Here is a 21,122-nt window from a genome sequence, read left to right on the forward strand (position 1 = left end):
GTGAGACTGGTGAGGATGAAAGGTGGTACAGGATGGCACAACATGCTGTTGTAACGTAGAGTAAGCACCAGGCACACAAACATGTACAAGCTCACAACGCATCGCCATGCCTCTCTTTTGGCACGCGACACCAGCACATACACAAGTACACTGACTGGCTGTCTGACTGATTTACTCAACGGCAGTGGTGGAAAGTAACCAAGTACATTTACTCAAGTACTGTACTTAAGTACAATTTTTAGGTATTTGTACTTTACTTGAGTATTTCCAATTTCCAATACTTTTACTTCTACTCCACTACACCTCAGAGGCAAATATTGTACTTTTACTCCACTACAATTATTTGAAAACTTTAGTTACTAGTTACTTTTCAGATATAAACTATGATATAATGAAACATACATTAACCACTTTAGCCCTATTTTATACATAGGCAATTTGAAAATAGCAGATCTACAAGCTCACAACGCGTCGCATCGCGACGCGTTGTGAGCTTGTAGATCTGCTATTTTCAAATATTTAGTACTTTTACTTTTGGTACTTTAAGTACATTTTGATGCCAATACTTTTGTACTTTTACTCAAGTAATTTTTTCATTTTGGATTTTTACTTGTAACAGAGTATTTCTATATTGCAGTATTGGTACTTTTACTTAAGTAAAGAATTTGAGTACTTTTTCCACCACTGCTCAACGGTCAACCTGATTCACTGAATGATTCACTGGCTGACAGACTGATTCACCGACCAATAAACTGATTCACTGACCGATAAAATATCTAACTTTTTGATTTGATTTATTTTGCAAAAATGATAAAAACAGTAAAAAAAAAAGGTCCACAAAGTATAGAAGGGAAAAGTGCCAGCAGGATGCAAGAAGCCCAAGGGGCTTATACGAGGCCTCTACCTCGTATAAGCCCCTACCCTATTAGGGCATTCACAAATAGTTGTATTATATTTTTAGCATCGACTTTGAATACCTAAAAGTATTTGAATATCCGATTATTCACAGCGAGAGCTACTGTAAAATCTAACGTCTCCAATCTAACGTGTTAAACAAACTACAGTAATAAACTCAGCTTTCTGCTTTTTTAATCTTTCTGGCATGAGACCCGAGTGCTGCTGCTTTAGCGCCCCGTGCACCTACATTGAGTGACGGCACAACCACAATGCTTTGACAACAATCAACCATGAATGGATTAGGAGAACTACCAACACCAGAGCTCACATCTGCATGTCTGCTGTAGATATATTGTCACTGCTTTAAAAAATATATATATATATATGAGAAATAATTATCAGCGAATAATCGATTTTGATGTACAGCGTTAAATAGTGGTTTTGATATTTGAATATTCAAATATTCTGTGAATGCCCTGATACTAGGGGTGTGCCGATACACTAATTTCACCAAACGATACGATACGATATTTGGCTCACAACTTCGATACGATTTCGATACGATACGCACTTTTTTATTATGAAAATATATGGGGGAGAAAAAATGCAAACAAATAATTCTGTTTTTGCATTATTCAGACGCAAACTTGTACATTTTCAGCTACAATAGCCGTTTTGAATCCAAATAGGGCAATAGTGTAACACCTGACCCGAAAAAAATAACATGTTGTCACCCTTTTCACCTCGGGGCTGTTTGCATGCCTGATTATTATTATTGTAAAAAAAAAAAAAACGATATTATTATTTCTCCAAAACGATACATATCGTCACGAAAACGTATCGCTATATATATCGCGGGACGATATATCGGCACACCTCTACCTGATACCTATGCATAACACAATAAAAAAAATTAGTAGAACATGATTTGCAAACAACAATTAGCCAACAAAGTTCGCATAATTAAACAGCGTGCGAACTTTGTTAACTTTCACGAGTTAGCCTACTTTATACTTAAGACGCGTGTCAGTGTCATGCGCCAACCAAACATAGCAGATCTAAAGGCTTACAACGCGTCACGGTGCAACGTATTGTGAGCTTGTAGATCTGCTATTTTCGGTGCAATCACATGGTGCGTAACCGTGTTTAACCCATTAAGACCTCGAACGCATCTGTGTCACTTTAGATTTCTTTGGCTATTCAAAAATAGCAGATATACAAGCTCATAGCGCGGCACCGAGTGCCGCGCTACGAGCTTGTAGATCTGCTATTTTTGAGAAATCGTGAAAAAAAATTTTTTTTCTTTGCATTTTTTTTAAAAATTTGACCCTAAGACCTAGGAGATATGATGTTTTGAAGATCTAGACTCCTATCCACTTCCTTGTTAACTTAAAACTTAAAAATTCTGTATCTCGGCTCCTGAGTACTTTTTGTTTTTCAATTAAAAATCTCTGGCAGCCAACAGCTAAAAATCTGAAATAACTCTGGCAGCTGATGAGTTAAGAATCGCCTCAGGTCTTAATGGGTTAAATCAGGCATACCACGTCCAGTCAGCCGTACCTTTCCCCGTGCCGAGTGCAAAGCGCTCAATGCTGCAACCCGACGACAGGTTCGTAACCCGTTGGCAGAACGGAGGCACAGAGAATCCAAGTGTTGAGAGACAGCCTGAACGGTGCTTTCTTTGGCGTACTGAAGCATTTAAAGCAATATCCCGCCACGCGGGAGGGAGAACATTTTCACGTTGGGGCACACAGAAGGCTCCACTGGCATTTAGGCGGAGTCGAGCTCCAACTATTAGCTGCCTGGTGGAGCTACGGTAGCCGCTGGCTTGACAGGCTTTTTCAATCCCCCCAGTCAGTGTGTAAAGTAACTAAGTACAATTTATGCAAGTACTGTACTTAAGTACAATTTTGAGATATTTGTACTTTACTTGAGTTTTTCCAATTTCCAATACTTTTACTTCTACTCCACTACATCTCGGATCCAAATATTGTACTTTTACTCCACTACATTTATTTGAGAACTTTATTTACTAGTTACTTTGTAGATTTGTATTATTATTATTACAAAACATACTTCAGCCCTAAATTTCGGCCATTTGAAAATAGCCGATCTACAAGCTCACAATGTGTCGCAAATTATTAGATTATAAAACATACATTAACCACTTTAGCCCTATTTCATACCTAGGCTACTTGAAAATAGCAGATCTACAAGCTTCATCGCGACGCGTTGTGATCTTGTAGATCTGCTATTTTCAAATATTTTGGTACTTTTACTTTTGGTACTTTAAGTACATTTTCATACCAATACTTTTGTACTTTTACTTAAGTAAATTTAGATTTCCGGACTTTTACTTGTAATGTAAAAGTTTACTTGTACTTAAGTAAAACATTTGAGTACTTTTTCCACCTCTGACACAGGGGCGAATACATAATCCTGACGGAGATACAAGGTTTCTGCCCGACGGCGACCATGTTACGCCATTGAGGGCACAGATATTTATGACCCACAGAGTTCACGACCTCTACTCGGCCTTGCTCAAGTCTCTTCATTTTCTTGCAAAAATCAATGTCTTTCTCTTTCTCTCTCTCTGGTTCTCCCCGCCCGTCTGTTTGGGTCTCGTCAGGGAATCGATACTGCTGTTTATTTGGCATTTATTAGCTGTCATGTAGACAGCTTTGTTATTTCTCTCCCTCTCTCTCTTTTTGCTTTATACGTCTCTTTTTTTTAAACTTTGACTTTATACCTCTCACATTATGAACTCTACAAGCAACCGCGGGCGGCTTGGTGCGGCGGCGTACCGAGGCCAAAATGAATCACGCTGCAAAACACAAACACCTTTCAAGCGTGGTAAATGCTTTTTCCTGAAGATCACAGAGTCGTGTTTGCACGTCGGTTATTGCCTGGGCGTCTTCGAGACAAACGGAGACTTGTCTCGGTGCGCATTGATCAACGGGGGAGAACACAACATACGCCTCCGAAAAAGGCGTATGTTGGGGGGGGGGGGGGGGGGGGTGCTCGTCTCACTTTTTAACACATTGGGTGCTAGAATTTTATAATAACAGATTACGTTCGGTGCCAGAAATCTCTGTATGTACTTGTACAGTACATGTACAAGTACTGTATGTAATGTATGTATACAGAACATACAGTACAAGTACTGTATGTAATGTATGTATACATACATTACATACAGTACAAGTACTGTATGTAATGTATACATACATTACATACAGTACAAGTACTGTATGTACTGTATGTACTGTATGTACTGTATGTACTGTACTGTATGACGGCGGGTTTGCGCTCTGGAAACGAGCCGTCTGTGGGAAAGCGCCTGACCTTTCCATGCCGGCGGAGACGCCGCATATTAAATATCACTTATCCCATTCAATACAGGAACGCATGGAGCTATAATACCATTATCTTATATTTTGGGCTATTCAAAAAATAGCAGATCTACAAGCTCATAGCGCTATGAGCTTGTAGATCTGCTATCTTTGAAAAAAATCTTGGAACATTTGTGCAAATCTTTGAATACACATTATGTTTTGGAACAACATTTTGAACTCAAATCTTTTGCTTTTGGGGGTCCCTGGAACATCATACCCACAATGATATGTATTTGGCCCCATCTCAAAACATTTAGTTCCAGGGACCCCAGAAGCAAAGATTTGAGTTAAAAATGTTGTGTCAAAAAATAATAATATATATATTCAAAGATTTGCAAAAATGTTCACGATACAAAAAAATATATAGCACATCTACAAGCTCATAGTGCGGCACCGAGTGCAGCACTATGAGCTTGTAGATCTGCTATTTTTGAAAAGCCAAAGTATAAAGTAATGGTTATATAGCTAAAAATGTAAAATGACACAGATGTGTTCCCGGTCTTAATGGGTTAAGACATTGGACCAGTAATGAGCTCATGAACTGTGAGCGTCTAGTGTGACCTGGTCCGCTGAGGCTTGACATTTCCATATTTGTTCTGTGAAAACCAACACATTTGCCATGCTCCACTGGAACTTTTTTAATCTCGTCTGCCACCGGCTAAATGCTGTCAAATGAAAACTGGTCCGAGTATCATATCGCCTACACCAGGGGTTCGCAAACTTTTTTGGCTCAGGGCACCCCTGTAAATAACGTTTTTCATCCATGGCACCCCTGAATTACATCGCTACTTTACAGCACCTTACGTCATATAAATATGTAAATATTTCCCCCTAAAATACAGCACGTGACGAGGAAAACTTGAGAGAATATCTGTTTCCATTATGACAGATTGAAAATAACTTCGTACTTGACGTTTAACCAGGCTTTTTTTTTTTTTTTTTTGCTCAAAAATAAGAGATGTTCCTGGAACAGGAAGTGTTTCATTTCCCCAACCAACCAGAGTGCAGTGGGCGTCGCTCCAAATGTACCAATGGGATCTCAAAGAATTTTTCTCCAGAGATTTTGAACCCGCCCCTCTAGACCAGATATCAGACACGCTGGGGCAGCCTAGTTGTAGTCTGAAGTAGTCTGTTTGGTGGGGAGTCACCTTAGAATCAAACCCCAGTATACCGCGGTGGTGGACAGGAACTTCACCCCTTGCGTCACCCAGACGTCCCCCTTCCAAACACATTTGATTGCAAAAGTCTAATCATGCGAGATGTGAGGTTGTGAGTTTCCAGGGGATAATACATTTGTCAGCGCTTGATGAAGGCAACACAAACAGTTTAGTTCAGTTTGTGAGACCAAAAAAAAAATACACTTACACGCCCCCGAGGAAATGTGAGCGCAAAGCAGAACACATCAAATGGGTCGTTAGAAGTGAACTGCCGGGGGATACATTCAATTGTAGCCTTTTAACCCATTTAGACCTGGAACGCATCTGTGTCACTTCAGGTTTCTTTGGCTATGCAAAAATAGCAGATATACAAGCTCATAGCGTGGCACCGAGTGCCGCGCTATGAGCTTGTAGATTTGCTATTTTTGAAAAATCGTAAAAAAATATTTTTTTCAAAAATCGGTTAGGATTTAAAAAAACATTTTAAGAATCGGACTCAGGCCTTAATGGGTTAACAACATCGTGTAGGAGAAGAAGAAGTGTTGGCGTGCTTTGTGATCTAGTGTGAACGTACGCCCCATGAGAATACATTAGTGTGCACAAAACGGCCAGTTTTAAAGCCCCATTGTGTATTATGCGGCATGGCATCTACTGATAAACCCATGACAGTTAACTCTTGATATCAACAAGACTAAGAGTCTAAATATTCTCAGCTATCCTACGGTCTGTCTTTCCTACTCTCGTCTTCCGCTCAGCTTTCCTGCCGTCTGTCTCTCCTACGCTGTCTCCCTTTCAGCTTTCCTGCCGTCTGTCTCTCCTACGCTGTCTCCCTCTCAGCTTTCCTGTCGTCTGTCTCTCCTACGCTGTCTCCCTCTCAGCTTTCCTGCCGTCTGTCTCTCCTACGCTGTCTCCCTCTCAGCTTTCCTGCCGTCTGTCTCTCCTACGCTGTCTCCCTCTCAGCTTTCCTGTCGTCTGTCTCTCCTACACTGTCTCCCTCTCAGCTTCCCTGTCGTCTGTCTCTCCTACACTGTCTCCCTCTCAGCTTTCCTGCCGTCTGTCTCTCCTACGCTGTCTCCCTCTCAGCTTCCCTGTCGTCTGTCTCTCCTACGCTGTCTCCCTCTCAGCTTTCCTGTCGTCTGTCTCTCCTACACTGTCTCCCTCTCAGCTTTCCTGCCGTCTGTCTCTCCTACGCTGTCTCCCTCTCAGCTTCCCTGTCGTCTGTCTCTCCTACACTGTCTCCCTCTCAGCTTCCCTGTCGTCTGTCTCTCCTACGCTGTCTCCCTCTCAGCTGTCCTGTCGTCTGTCTCTCCTACGCTGTCTCCCTCTCAGCTTTCCTGTCGTCTGTCTCTCCTACACTGTCTCCCTCTCAGCTTCCCTGTCGTCTGTCTCTCCTACACTGTCTCCCTCTCAGCTTCCCTGTCGTCTGTCTCTCCTACGCTGTCTCCCTCTCAGCTGTCCTGTCGTCTGTCTCTCCTACGCTGTCTCCCTCTCAGCTTTCCTGCCGTCTGTCTCTCCTACGCTGTCTCCCTCTCAGCTGTCCTGCCGTCTGTCTCTCCTACGCTGTCTCCCTCTCAGCTTTCCTGCCGTCTGTCTCTCCTACACTGTCTCCCTCTCAGCTTTCCTGCCGTCTGTCTCTCCTACGCTGTCTCCCTCTCAGCTGTCCTGCCGTCTGTCTCTCCTACGCTGTCTCCCTCTCAGCTTTCCTGCCGTCTGTCTCTCCTACACTGTCTCCCTCTCAGCTTTCCTGTTGTCTGTCTCTCCTACGCTGTCTCCCTCTCAGCTTTCCTGCCGTCTGTCTCTCCTACGCCGTCTCCTAAGAGGAGAGGACATACGTAGGAACAGGTGAGTCATTTGACTCGGAGCACCGATAGCCTCTGGTGCGTCGTTCAGCTGGTGACTCAGCGTTAATTATCGCTTGCCGTTCAAAACCCTAGAATCTTAAACTGTTCCCGGCTGTCTTTTTAAAGCCATCGCTGCTATTTTAGACAGGAACCATGGGAGATAGTTACATAAGAAATGCTTATGCTTCAAAATATACAAAATACATTGCGAGACTCCGCCCACCTCAAGAAAAACAAACAAACAAACAAACACAAGTTGCACCTTACAAACTATTTTATGTATATATATATATATCTTGCCCACTTGAAGATATATTACAACCTGCGTATCATATTATGAAACCTGTAATATGACATAATTAGGTGTTTTCTGTGTGTGATGCAACACCAAACCTCAGCTGGATAGGAGGGAATCAAGGCTGGTGTCATCAGCCTGGTGAAAAAACTGGCTGAGCAGTGCAAAGACCTATAGTCCTGGGCAACGGGCCGGGTACCCACAGAAATATACTTTTATGAGTTCACAGGGACGGGGACGGGGACGGGCGCAACTGAACTAAACGCGCGGGTGGGTACAATTTTATTGTGAAAATCAGCACTGTTAGCGCCCAAACAACGTCACTTATGTAACTTATCCCATTCAATTTGGGAACGCATCTGTGTCATTTTACATTTTAGCTATAGACATTATTTTATACTTTGGCTATTCAAAAATAGCAGATCTACAAGCTCATAGCGCAGCACCGAGTGCCGCGCTATGAGCTTGTAGATCTGCTATTTTTTTTTAAATCATGAAAATGTTAGCAAATCTTTTAAGCCAACATTTGTAACTCAAATCTTTGCTTCATGGGGGTCCCTGGAACAAAATATTTGGAGATGGGGGTCCACGACCAAATACATATCATTTTGGAGGTCCTTGAAGTTTGAGAACCACTGATATTATAGCAACATAGCGGTTTTCAGAAAACTGTTTGACATTTGTAGATGCGTCCCTGGATTGAATGGGTTAACACAGCACACGGTGAGCACGCACACACGCAGTACACACGTGTAATTGTTTACATTGTCAGGGGAGTTTAATTTGAAGGTTGAACAGGATGTTCAATGGGTTTTTGTGAGTTAAAGGTTTCATGACGTTCAGTTTTACCACACATTAAAAGTCTTTGTCATGGTCCTTCAAACGTGTATAGAAAGTTTTAACAAAAAATTCCACTCCATTGATCCATGGCAGGTCTTTTTCTCTCACATTTCTAAAGCCTTTTCAACTGCAATGAAAAAATAAATCTTTGCCTGCGGGTGTCGCTGGTGAGGGATTTTGCCTGTCAATCATCGCCTCTGCTCCGCCCCCCCCCCAAAGGAAAGGATAGGGGAGGGGAGGGGCGAGGAGGAGAGTGGGCGGGATTAATCGGCTGTGACCTCACTGCCGAAGGGCCAAGCTCAGATTACTTTTCAGCCTAATTATTCAGAAAACCCCAGACCACAGAAAATCCACTGAATGTTCAAAGTTCAGATTTTTTGGGTGTAATTGAGGTCATAAAACCCCCAAAAAAACATTAAAAATTAAAAAAAAGTGAAAATGAATGTCATAGAACCTTTAAGTCAACTGTCCTCCGTTCTTCACTTGACGTGCAGATTTCTGAATGAACCTGACCACTGAATGTACCGCTATTGTTGAAGGCTGCTATCTTGTGTTAAAAAAACTGCAAAGTACAAAAATAAAGCACTTTTAAATTGAGTTACTGTCTGTAGGCTATTTACTGCATATAATCACGGGTGACGGGTCGGTCTACGGATCTTATTATTGACGGGAGGGGCGGGTGCGGGTTGTCAAAATTGGACCCGAGCAGGACTCTGCTATAGATATATCCCCACCATTGGCAAAAACGTCAAAGCCCAAATGTACATTAAAGCAAAATGAATACAAATGTGTGCATTCATTTTGCATTAATGCGATAAAGTGACAATCTTTATTCGGAACAAGGTCGATTTGTTACCGTGAATAAAACACATCAAACCGTACGATTGAGACATCAACTATATGAATAGTTTGATGCTCTTTTGGTATCATCATTTATTCATCACACTCCCTGTGTTTAAACAGCTTTATAGTGCCACAGTTTGCCCTCACTAAACGTGTCCCCGCACGGGTGTGTGCACCTGTACGCTGTGGGTGTTAACTCATCTCTGAGAGAAATACACGTGTGCATGTGCATCTATACATGAGCACGTCTGTGAGTCACAGAGGTATGAGCCTTTGTCTTCTAGATCAAGGGTTCCCAACCACCGGTCCGCGGACCGGGTCCGCGAGAAGGCGGCCGGGAATTCCAAGTTTTCCGCGCCGTAAATCTATAACCTCGCGTCGCCAGGATTTTCCACAGAGCGGAGAAAAGTTGAGTCGGTCACATGAAGATACCAAGGATTCATCAGTGATGTCACTGTGGTTTATAAACAGCTTGTGTCAGTGCTACTTCCTGTAGTGACATCACTGTTGAATCCTTGCTATCTTTATCTTTGCCTTTGTCTCAACGCGTGTTGACGTGCGCCGTCGCTACAAGCTGTAGCCTATTTTGTCACGATGATCGATCGCGCTAATTAAACACTAAACGGGATTATTATTTCATGTCAACATTCAAGTACATCTATCAGAAGATGTAACTCAGGTAAAGTAATGTGTCACTCTGCAAGTTTAACTAATGTTTTCCACCTGTCCAAAGTCATCTGGACAGGTAATCACCCTATCCTTGTTGATATAGCGCCATTTAGGTCGTATGATACAATAACATTGACTAGATCTTCTAGATCTTACCTGGAAATCTCTCTCCTCCAAGATCTCTTTTCTCCACCGCACCAGGAAGGCTGCGCACACATACAGATGGAAGTGAGAGAAACCCTCTGGCTCAGCCTGGGGAGAGAGAGAGACAGAGAGAGAGAGAGAGAGAGAGAGAGAGAGAGAGAGAGAGAGAGAGAGAGAGAGAGAGAGAGAGACAGAGAGAGAGAGAGAGAGAGAGGGCATTACATTTAAGTAAGCAGACATACGAACAAGACAAAGACTTTAACCCATTAAGACCAGGAAACTTTGGCTATTCAAAAATAGCAGATATACAAGCTCATAGCGCGGCACTCGGTGAGCTTGTAGATCTGCTATTTATTGAAAAAAACATTTGTGCAAATCTTTGAATATATCGTTCTGGGGATTCTCCAAATGTCTTCTAGATCCTAACTTTCCTAACTTCTAAACCCTTGTTCATGTCAAGGACCCCCAAAATGATATGTATTTGGCCGCGGACCCCCATCTCAAAATATGTTGTTCCAGGGACCCCCAGAAGCACAGATTTTAGTTTAAAAATTTCGCTTTAAAAATATATATGTCACAGTACGTTTGGAGAACCAGTACGATTGAAGACAGAGCGCTCGTTTTTAGGCACGGGGCTCCTTCGGGGCGAGGCGGGGCTTTTCGAGACAGGGTTTATTAGCGAGGCTCGCGAGGAGGAGGAGGAGGACGGCGCTGCGAGGCGGGGGGTTATTACGCGAGGCTCGCGAGGAAGAGGAGCCTCCTCCTCCTCCTCCTCCTCGCGTTTTAAACCGTCCCGTCCTCTCCTTCTCTCCTTCTCCTCCTCCGAGGAGGAGGAGAAGGAGAGCGCGGAGAGGCGGGGCTTTGATGCGCCGACGGAGACCTGTCTTTTGTTGTTCCCCCCCACATAGCAACCAGGAAGCTACGCTAGGGGAACCATAATATCTATGAGGGGAACGCTGAACACGCGTTCACACGCACGGCGCGCCGACTTAGTGGAGCTTGAGGCCGAGGAAGCGCGCCCTCGCGCCTCCAGGCGCGAGTGCCCGCGGTGACCGGCCGACGCTCCACTAGTCGACTCAGCGCCGTTTGATTTGTAAACCGATAGGGACAGAATAGTTCTTTTCATGGATCACTGTGTGTGTGTGTGTGTGTGTGTGTGTGTGTGTGTGTGTGTGTGTGTGTGTGTGTGTGTGTGTGTGTGTCAGGGAGAAAGTAAAACAAAAGCCAGAACACAATAAAAGTATCTAAACAGTCCTGCTTTCAATAAACCAAAAAAAGCATGAGCGCGTGCGCGTGTGTGTGCGCGTGTGTGTTTGTGTGTGTGTGACTGTGTGTGTGTGTGTGTGTGTGTGGCCATATATGTTTGTGCACAAGCCTGGCTTGTGGCTCCCTCTAGTGCTGGGTGGGTGGTAAAAACGAGCGCGCATTCTTCAATCGTACTGGTTCTCCAATCATACTGTAACATATATATATTCAAAGATCTGCACACATTTTAACGATTTTTCTAAAAAAATAGCAGATCTACAAGCTCATAGCGCGGCACTTGGTATAGCAAGCTTGTAGATCTGCTATTTTTGAATAGCCTAGGTGTAAACTAATGCTTTTGAGCTCAGATCTAAAAATGACAGATGCGTTCCCGGTCTTAATGGGTTAAAAGCCCCTCTTTGACATCCCTATTGACAATGGAATACATACGTACTGTATGTACAGTACAATGCATACACACACAGGCCCCACCCGCATCAAATGTATAAAAAGGCAATAAAGCTAGCAGCGTATTTCCATAGCGGTCCTTAGAGGTATGTGTTGAGTGAGTGAGCGAGTGTGTAAATATCAATGTGAGCGTGCAGGGATGCACACAGGAGAGTCTCAGGAGATATGTGTGCCTACCACGCCTACTACAGGGAGGAGATATGTGCCTACCACGCCTACTACAGGGAGGAGATATGTGCCTACCACGCCTACTACAGGGAGGAGATATGTGCCTACCACACCTACTACAGGGAGGAGATATGTGCCTACCACGCCTACTACAGGGAGGAGATATGTGCCTACCACGCCTACTACAGGGAGGAGATATGTGCCTACCACGCTACAGGGAGGAGATATGTGCCTACCACGCCTACTACAGGGAGGAAGGAAGAAGACATGGGAAGTACAATACAACATCATCACTTAATAATCCATTCATTACGGGAACGCATACTGTGTCATTTTAGATTTTATTTTTGCTAGAACCATTATTTTATACTTGAGGGTAATTTTAACTATACAGTATATATATATATATAGCAACAAGAAAACTCTTAGGATTTAGAGCAGTGGTTTAGAACAGTGGGTTCTCAAAAATAGCAGATGTACAAGCTCACAGCGCGTCACATTGTGCCATGCTATACGAGCTTGAACATCTGCTATTTTTGAACATTTTTGAAAAAAAATTGTGAAAGTGTTTAGAAATGTAGCAGATCTACAAGCTCATAGCTCATGAGCTTGTAGATCTGCTACAGTATGTTTTGAAAAAATCATGAAAATGTGTGCACATCTTTGAATATTTATTTTTTAAACATTTGTAACTCAAATCTTTGCTTCTGGGGATTCTACAAATGTCTTCTAAATCCTAAGGTTTTTTTTTTTTAAACTTGCGTTGCTATAATCAATGGTTCTCAAACTCTTTCATGTCGAGGACCCCCAAAATGATATGGATTTGGCCACGGACCCCCATCTCAAAATATGTATATATTCAAAGATGTGCACAAAATTTAATGTTCACGATTTTTCTAAAATAGCAGATCTACAAGCTCTACAACCTCAACATCAAGGCCTCTGTCTCTCTCTCTCTGCAGTAAAATCCTCAGTGTTGATGACTCCAACTAATAGTCTGACATATGCGGAAGTGCCTTTTAGACCTGTGTAGACAATAGGTCAATTTGTGGCGGTTGATGCGTCATGTACTTGACCTATGAATGTATGAACCGCGTAGATCTCGCTACAGCGATCAGCTGTTTCATACGCGTCTGGGCACAGGGAGAGTCTGTCTCCGGCTTCTCATTCTGCCTTACATGTTAAACATGGAGAAATAAATAGTGGCGTATAAAGTACTTGAAAGCAATACTTGAGTAAAAGCAAAATTTCAGGTGCAAAACAACATAAAAGAGCACAACAGACTAGTTCTGAATGCAGTTCATACGTCAGATGCCATCTCCATCAATTTGTAAATACTGTATTTCTGAGTTTTGAGACAGGATGTCTCTTTGATGTCCATTACATCAAAGAAAGAAATGTCCATCTGCAGCCATTAGCTCTATAGGTTTTAGTTTTGAGTGGATTTTGTCCATCTTCCATCTTCCACACAGTATGTATCGTTCGTCATGAATAGCGTCTTAGGCTGAAACAGCATCTTGGGCTCATGAAACACATCATTAGAGCTTGTGCTCTCATTAGCCGGATGCTCAGACACAGTATAACCTAAATGATAAAACCTTTCATACATAAGAACATCTAATCTTAATATCAAAATCAAAGCCTGTGCACTATGAAGGACTGGCACAGACAATATCCTATATCAAACATCAAAATGCATGAATACAGTATGAAGCAGGCCCTAATAAGTTACCATAATGGACACATGTACATTGTTGTGTCCTATCGGACCTATAGCACACAACATGTTTGTTGCACTGTCTTGTGGCCTCTGACTTCAAGTCATTTTACCGTTGTGGCCCCCTGCTTATCTAGCTGAATAGCCCTGATGTAGGCTATCCATTTTTCACTCAAGAGGATAAATGTAACCATGTTTTTGTCATGAATATTTTACATAACAGAGCTCAGTTACCCTTTCACGTTCCCAGTCATAGATATTATAATCTTTCTGCCTGCAGCCTGAACCAAATGAAGAGCAGCCAACATGTGAGGTTTGAGTGGGATTGAAATGTTCATCGATATTTAAAAGACAATAGTGTCCCCGGTGGCCAATGGAATCGCAGGGAAAAAAACAGTCAATTTGATCTGAAGTCCGTCTTCAGTCCGTCTGTGTGGTAGTTGGACTTACTGCCGCCATGCGAGTGTTAACTCATTCACTGCCACTGGCGTAAAAAACTTCTGATGTAAAACAATGTAATATAAAAAAAATAAAAAACACAGAACCCAAGATATCGTGATCCGACGATTTGCTGCTCCGTTCACTTCTTGGTTAGACTGGAGGAGCCAGCCCTATCCAAGGTCTGGAAGGGCGGATCCAAAGCCTTGTGCTCAGTACCAGCGCCGCTTCCTATTGCTTCACCAATCTATGTCCCCGCCTCCCCCTTTTAATTCCGGACTTTTACTTGTAACTGAGTAGTTCTACATTTCGGTATTGATACTTTTACTTAAGTAAAACATTTGAGTACTTTTTCCACCACTGACACACACACGCACACGCACACACACACACACACACACACACACACAAAACTCGGACGGAAGTCATGTCATCCCTCGGTTAACCCACCCCTATCCTTCTCTCTCTCTCCTTCTCTCTCTCTCCTTCTCTCTCTCTCCTTCTCTCTCCCTCCCTCCCTCTCTCTCTGTACCGTTTATTCAAGGGCAGCCATATTGGAAGAGACGTGAGACATTAGGGTGACTGACAGCTACAGCTGATCAAAGGACGAAGGCAGGAGGAAGAAATCACTTTCATGTCGTACCCGAAGATTCAAAGCCAGGTCTCCCGCGTGAGAGAACACATTTCCACCACTCAGCCAAGACAGAGTCCCCCGCTTGGCGAGACGGTGATATTTGCACTTATGAGCTTCTTCAGGCATGTCTAAGCCAGGGGTCTTCAACGTTTTTCAGGTGAAGGACCCCCTTAGCTGGAAGAGAGATGAAGCAGGGACCCCCACTATATTGTATAAAATTGTGTTTTTTAACTTTTTCAAAGGTTTCATATAATAGTTCCATAGACTTGTTTGACAGCACTATCATTGTGTAGAGTTGGATTCATGTTAATGTGTATTTTCAGACACTTAACCACTTAACTCATTGAGTGCCATTGACGTGTTTGACGTGTTTTACCACAATGGCGCAAAGTGCCAATGACATGTTTGACGTTAAAAAAAAAAAAAAAAAAAAAAAACACGTTCAGAACCCAAGATATCATTATCTGAAGATTTGCTGCTCCATTCACTCCTTGTTTAACTTATTACTGAAAAAGGCTGTATCTCGGCTCCTGAGCACTTTTTTTTTACTATGTATGTTTGGCCCAGACATGTTATTTTCAACATCAGACAATTAATGTCAACAAGGTCCAATGACCTCGTTGACATTTGTGAAACCACACAGTGCAACCCTCAGTGATTAGCACCCATCAGGGGATCCATATAAATGGAGATAAATATTCTGTGACTACTTGAAAATCTAAGATGAATTGAAAAATCTCTGGCACTGGGACCACATAGCCAGAGATCATTCTGGTACTCAATGAGTTAAAACCCCAATACTTAGAAAACTTGTACTTGGTCTGCTTTTTTCCCCACCTTTGCAAAAAATAGCCGATCTACAAGCCCACAACGCCTCGCAACTATTTTGGCTTTTGGCTAATGTTCCCCTCAGGATAGAGATGCTAGGGTTCAAGTGGTTAATGTAAGAAAATAAAGGGGGAAAAAAAGTTCCTATCACACAAAGATTTGGCGGACCCCCTGTAGTAACTCCGAGGACACCCCCCCAGGGGTCCCGGACCCCCTGTTGAAGACCCCTGGTCTAAACGTAAGAGTAGGGAGACAGCCTCCAACCACTGCATACATCGTTGCTGTCGGGCAGAAACCTTCTATCTCCATATTACATTTTTTTGTGAGAGAGAGAGAGAGAGAGAGAGAGAGAGAGAGAGGCCGACGGATTAAAGTTAAATTAGCTGGTCTGCCAGCCTGCAGACGCATATTTATTGCTTCTTTCCCTTCCATATTTTCTCAACCCCAAACGCCTAGTCGTGCGTTCTTTAGTCACCTCTCACGCGGGTATTAAGTACTGCAGAGGGAAAAAAAGTGAGGGAAAAAAAGACTTGCACTCTACAAAAAGTTGAAGGAAAAACTCCTTAGACAGAGACTAAGAACTCTGTCTCTTTATTTGTACACGCTCAATAAAGTGCTCCAAGTGTAAAGTGCAGCCACGTTTGGGTCATCAGTGCCCTGATGGTCACATGACCACAACGTTAATTGCACTTCATATTTTCAGCATTTTATTGAGCAGTACATTCTCAGCTGAACCCATTAAGACCTGAAGCCAATTCTACAAATGTCTTCTAATACAGTTTTCTGATAAAACGTATGTTTCAATATCAGTGGTTCTCAAACTTTTTCATGTCAAGGACCCCAAAAATTAAATGTATTTGGCCGCCGACACCCATCTCAAAATGTTTTGTTCCAGGGACCCCCCAGAAGCAAAGAATAGAGTTAAAAAATGTTCGCTTTAAACAATATATATTCAAAGATTTGCACATTTTCACGATTTTTCAAAAATACAACCTTTTAAGTATTTGTACTTCACTTGAGTACAAATATTGTACTTTTACTCCAGTACAATTATTTGAAAACTTTAGTTACTGTGCAGATATAAATTATCACATTATAAAACATACATTAATCACTTTAGCCCTATTTTATACCTAGGCTACATTTTTTTTACATTTTAGTACTTTTACTTTTGGTGCTTTAAGTACATTTTGATACCAATACTTTTGTACTTTTAGTCAAGTGAATTTTGAATTCCGGACTTTTACTTGTAACAGATTACTTCTATATTGCGGTATTGATACTTTTACTTAAGTAAAACATTTGAGTTTCCACCACTGACATGCACACACACACACACACACACACACACACACACACACACACACACACCCCCCCCCCCCCCCCCCCCCACACACACACACACACACACACACACACACAAGTCAGACAGAGGACCCTGCTGACCAGAACAGACAGAATTCATCAAGGTTGAAAGAGAGGAATGGACCCTGATGGGAGAGGAGAGGAGGAGGAGGAGGAGAGGGGGGGGGCATTAATCAGTACAGAAGAGGGAGGAGAGGTGAGGGCTGGGGAGAGAGACAGAGACAGAGAGTGAGAGAGAGAGAAATGTAGAGAGAGAGAGAGAGAGTGTGTGTGTGTGTGTGTGGGGGGGGGGTGAAGAAGAGAGATGGACATGGATGAAGGGAGGAGGACGGAGGGGATAGAGGGAGGAGGGAGAGTAGAGGGAGAGATATGGAGAGAGTGAGACTGTAGAGAAAGGTGAGCTTTTTATTGAGAGAAGATGAAATATTGATGCAGAGAGAGAAAAACGGACCGAGTGTGTGTGTGTGTGTGTGTGTGTGTGTGTCAGTGGGCCTGGCTTGTATGGGTGGGGTGAGCACAGGGACAAACTTTAGGGCAGCAGATGGGAGGGGGCATGTGGTGGCTATGATGAACCCCTCTGGGAGAGTCCTACAGTTGAGTTCTCTCTCTCTCACACACACACACACACACACACACACACACACACACACACACACACACACACACACACACACACACACACACACACACACACACACACACACACACACACACACACACACACACACACACACACACACACACACACACACACGTACGTCGTGGGGGGTGCACCCTCCAGGAAAGAAGGAAGCTTCGGGGGGAAACAGTGTGTAAGACAGACGGTGAAACTTTCCTTGTTTGTGGCAGAAGGGAAAGCACTTTTGGGGGTGCACTTTATGCAACTACAAATCGGGTTATTGGTTTATTCGTTCATGATATACGTATATGCTTTTATACGTCTCCGCCAGGCCGAAAGGCATGGAGAGAGTATGTTTTACCCCCTGTCCGTCCGTCCGACGTCCGTGTGTCGGTGTGTCCGTCCGTCCGTCCGTGTGTCCGTCTGTCTGCGAGCGGCTAATCTCCGACACCGTTGGCCCGCTCGCTCCGAAACTGTGCACACATACTCCCCTGGATGCCATTTCGGAACCTCTGCCTTTTTCACATAGCCCTGTTATAGCGCCACCAGGAGGCCGATTTGTGCAAAACCCATTTACTCCTACAGATTTTATCCAAACGTCATGCAAATCGGTACACAGTATCTCTATAGTCATGTGATCAACACGGATCTGTCCCATTTTCCATATTCCATCCTCATTGGCTAAGGATGTCTTCCAAAATGTGCAGGATTGGTCCGTTTTGAACAAAACGCCTCAAATCATGAACGCAGCGTGTGATTTCCGTGAAATTTCACACGCATATTCCCACTAAGCCGAGAAAGAATTGCCACCCTTTTCACATTGGCCTGTTATAGCGCCACCAGCAGGTCTAATTTAGCAAAACATTTTTTTGAAACAAAAGCCTCAAATCATGAATGCAGTGTCCGATTGCCGTGAAAGGCCTAAGAAGAAACGGGAACCCTTCTCACATTGGCCTGTTATATCGCCATAGCGGAGACCTGTGCTCCGAGGAGCACTTTTTCTAGTTTGTTCATGATATACATAGTTTTTTTATGGAACGGTATGGAGTGTCCAAAAAAACATTAAATAATAATGCCCTATTTTTTCACTTTAATATATGACAGTGAATAGCAAAAGTATCAAAACAATCAAAATTAGATCTGATTTTATCTATCTACAAGCTCACAATGTGTCCCCGTGCAACATACTGTGACCTTGTAGACCATTTCACTTTGTCTGAAAAGGTTGAAAGTCTGACAAAAATATTTAACCAATGAACAGTACGAACAAGAGCTTGTGACTAAATAACTATACTGGTTCTTTTTTCCATTTCCTGAAAAGTAAGGGTTTTGCAAAAACACGGTTTAGACCAGACAGTGGCAAAAAAATCCAGACGCGAGGAAATCAGTTTGTGAAGTACAGTCATATGGTGCAAAAACGATTACAACTCAAGTCCTCGGAGGAAAACAATATATCCCTGTCCTGGCACAAGACAAGATCCATACAATGCAAAAAGTAAAGGCAATGGTTCCCTGATTATTTACTTGGTATGTTTTACTTATCGTTTCCATCCTAATATACAATCGAGAGTCCCGCGCATGCGCGGCTGTCGGTCGTGTACGGTCGGTCGGTCGTTCATCATATATGGGTCCTTTTCAGCCGAGTGCAGCAGACTATAGAGCCGAGCGAAAAACGAACGGCGGCCATTGAAATGTCTCCATCTCCTCCTCAACCGGACATCAATGCCCTTTCACTCACGCACAGAAAGGTACTCATAGCTGCTTTTTCCTTCTTTCAACGTTGTGCGCGTGTGTGTACGTCCTGTGTGTGCGCGTGTGTGTTTGTTACTGTGCCTTTGTACTTTCGCGGTTTGTCCGTGCGGTCTTCTACACCGACGTTCGGGATCAGTGTTGCCAGATTGTGCGCGAGAAACAAGCAACCAGGTTTATGAAAACAAGCCCAAAAGAAGCGAGCCCTTTAACCCGCGGTGTCGAACTCTAGGAATTCGGCCCGCATAGCGGCCCGAATTCCTAGTTATACACAAAGACAAAATATTGTGGCTACCTACAAAATGCAGGCAATGCGTTCCAAGCCTATCGTCTTCCTCAGACAAAGATGGTTATTGTGGCCTCTGAAGCAGAACATAGATTATCCTAAGTTATCCTCCAGTGAACGCTAAGAATGTCCAAAAGTCAGAACTTCCATTTGAAACTCCAGTCAAAGTTAGAACCTTCAGTCAAAGCCGTAGAACCTTCAGTCAAAGCCGTAGAACCTTCAGTCAAAGCCGTAGAACCTTCAGTCAAAGCCGTAGAACCTTCAGTCAAAGCCGTAGAACCTTCAGTCAAAGCCGCAGAACCTTCAGTCAAAGCTAGAACCTCCAGATAAAGATCGGAAAAAGCTAGAACATCCAGTGACATTGCAACCACCAGGCACAGGCACAAATGCAGTGTTGATTTTGAGAGCACATTTTGTTAGTTTGTCATATATTTAGTCATCTGAACTTTTAGTTTTTGTCTAGTTTTAGTCGACTAAATATTATTAGATTATAGTCGACTAAATCTACAGTTGATTTAGTCGACTAACATGTATGTTGGCGGTGCCTTGATGACGGCGTAATGGACGATTTTACACTTGGTTGCATGCTGAGAATAGCAGATCTAAATTACAAGCTCACAACGCGTCGCAGCTTGTAGATCTGCTATTTTCAGAGCGCAACACCCGGGCGCAACCAAACATAAAATGACTTGTCTTTTAGTGGATTTACTGGATCTCTTCTCCACTAGATCCCTCACTAACATTTTAGTCTAGTTTTTATTTGTTGACAAAATTGTCAGTATATTTAGTCATAGTTTTAGTCATCATAGAATAGTTTTTATTTGGTTTTTATTTAGTTTTCGTCAGTGTAAAAAGGTAGTCGACCAACATTTTTTGTCATAGTTTTAGTCGACAAGATCAACGATGAATGGTAAATGGTGACATCAAGGCATGCTAAAGTTGGTAATGCCAATGACTTAAAAACTGACCAAATCAAGCTGATCAGCAAAGAAAGACATAACTACAGGGCAAGCCAACAACATAAACATAGTCAATATTAGCATTGGATGCAGCTGTATGTACACAATCTAAAGCCCTATTCATTTTTTACATTAGTCTGAAGGCATGATATCTTATTTGGGCGACTTCAGTGGTTGTTAAGGCGCCTATAGCGTTCCCTATATCACTTTATCAACCCTAACGGTTCGTTTCCTGCTGAAATGAAATGCACGTATGATTTATTTTTATTTGTTCCTTGAATTAAACATTTCTGATCCCGCCTCATGACAGTGTGTCTGGAAGGCGTCGGAATTGAAAATGTCACAGTGTTCTTTTAACAGCCATGCTAATGCCACCACACTGAGCCACTTGATAATTTCATGCTCCACGCAACAAGGATAATTTGGTCCCTGTCTCTCTGCTGCGTGTGTGTGTGTGTGTGTGTGTGTGTGTGTGTGTGTGTGTGTGTGTGTGGCTCTAAATCATCCCTCCTCTGTCATCTCTCCTTCTCTCTCTCTCTCTCTCTCTCTCTCTCTCTCTCTCATC

The 21,122-nt window shown here is 42.9% G+C and overlaps 1 protein-coding gene across 2 annotated transcripts in view; it reads right to left on the reverse strand.

Annotated features, from left to right (window-relative positions):
* The window catches only part of tbc1d22a (TBC1 domain family, member 22a), a 181,691-nt gene that overhangs the window by 7,464 nt on the left and 153,105 nt on the right, over nucleotides 1–21,122 (reverse strand). For both annotated transcript variants that reach the window (XM_080421527.1, XM_080421526.1), the window contains exon 13: nucleotides 10,094–10,189. In XM_080421527.1, coding sequence (XP_080277653.1) covers nucleotides 10,094–10,189 — 96 coding nt within the window. The remainder of the gene's footprint in view (nucleotides 1–10,093; nucleotides 10,190–21,122) is intronic.

This window comes from Gymnoscopelus braueri (assembly GCF_963280865.1).
Source record: "Gymnoscopelus braueri genome assembly, chromosome: 23".
NCBI lineage: Eukaryota > Metazoa > Chordata > Actinopteri > Myctophiformes > Myctophidae > Gymnoscopelus > Gymnoscopelus braueri.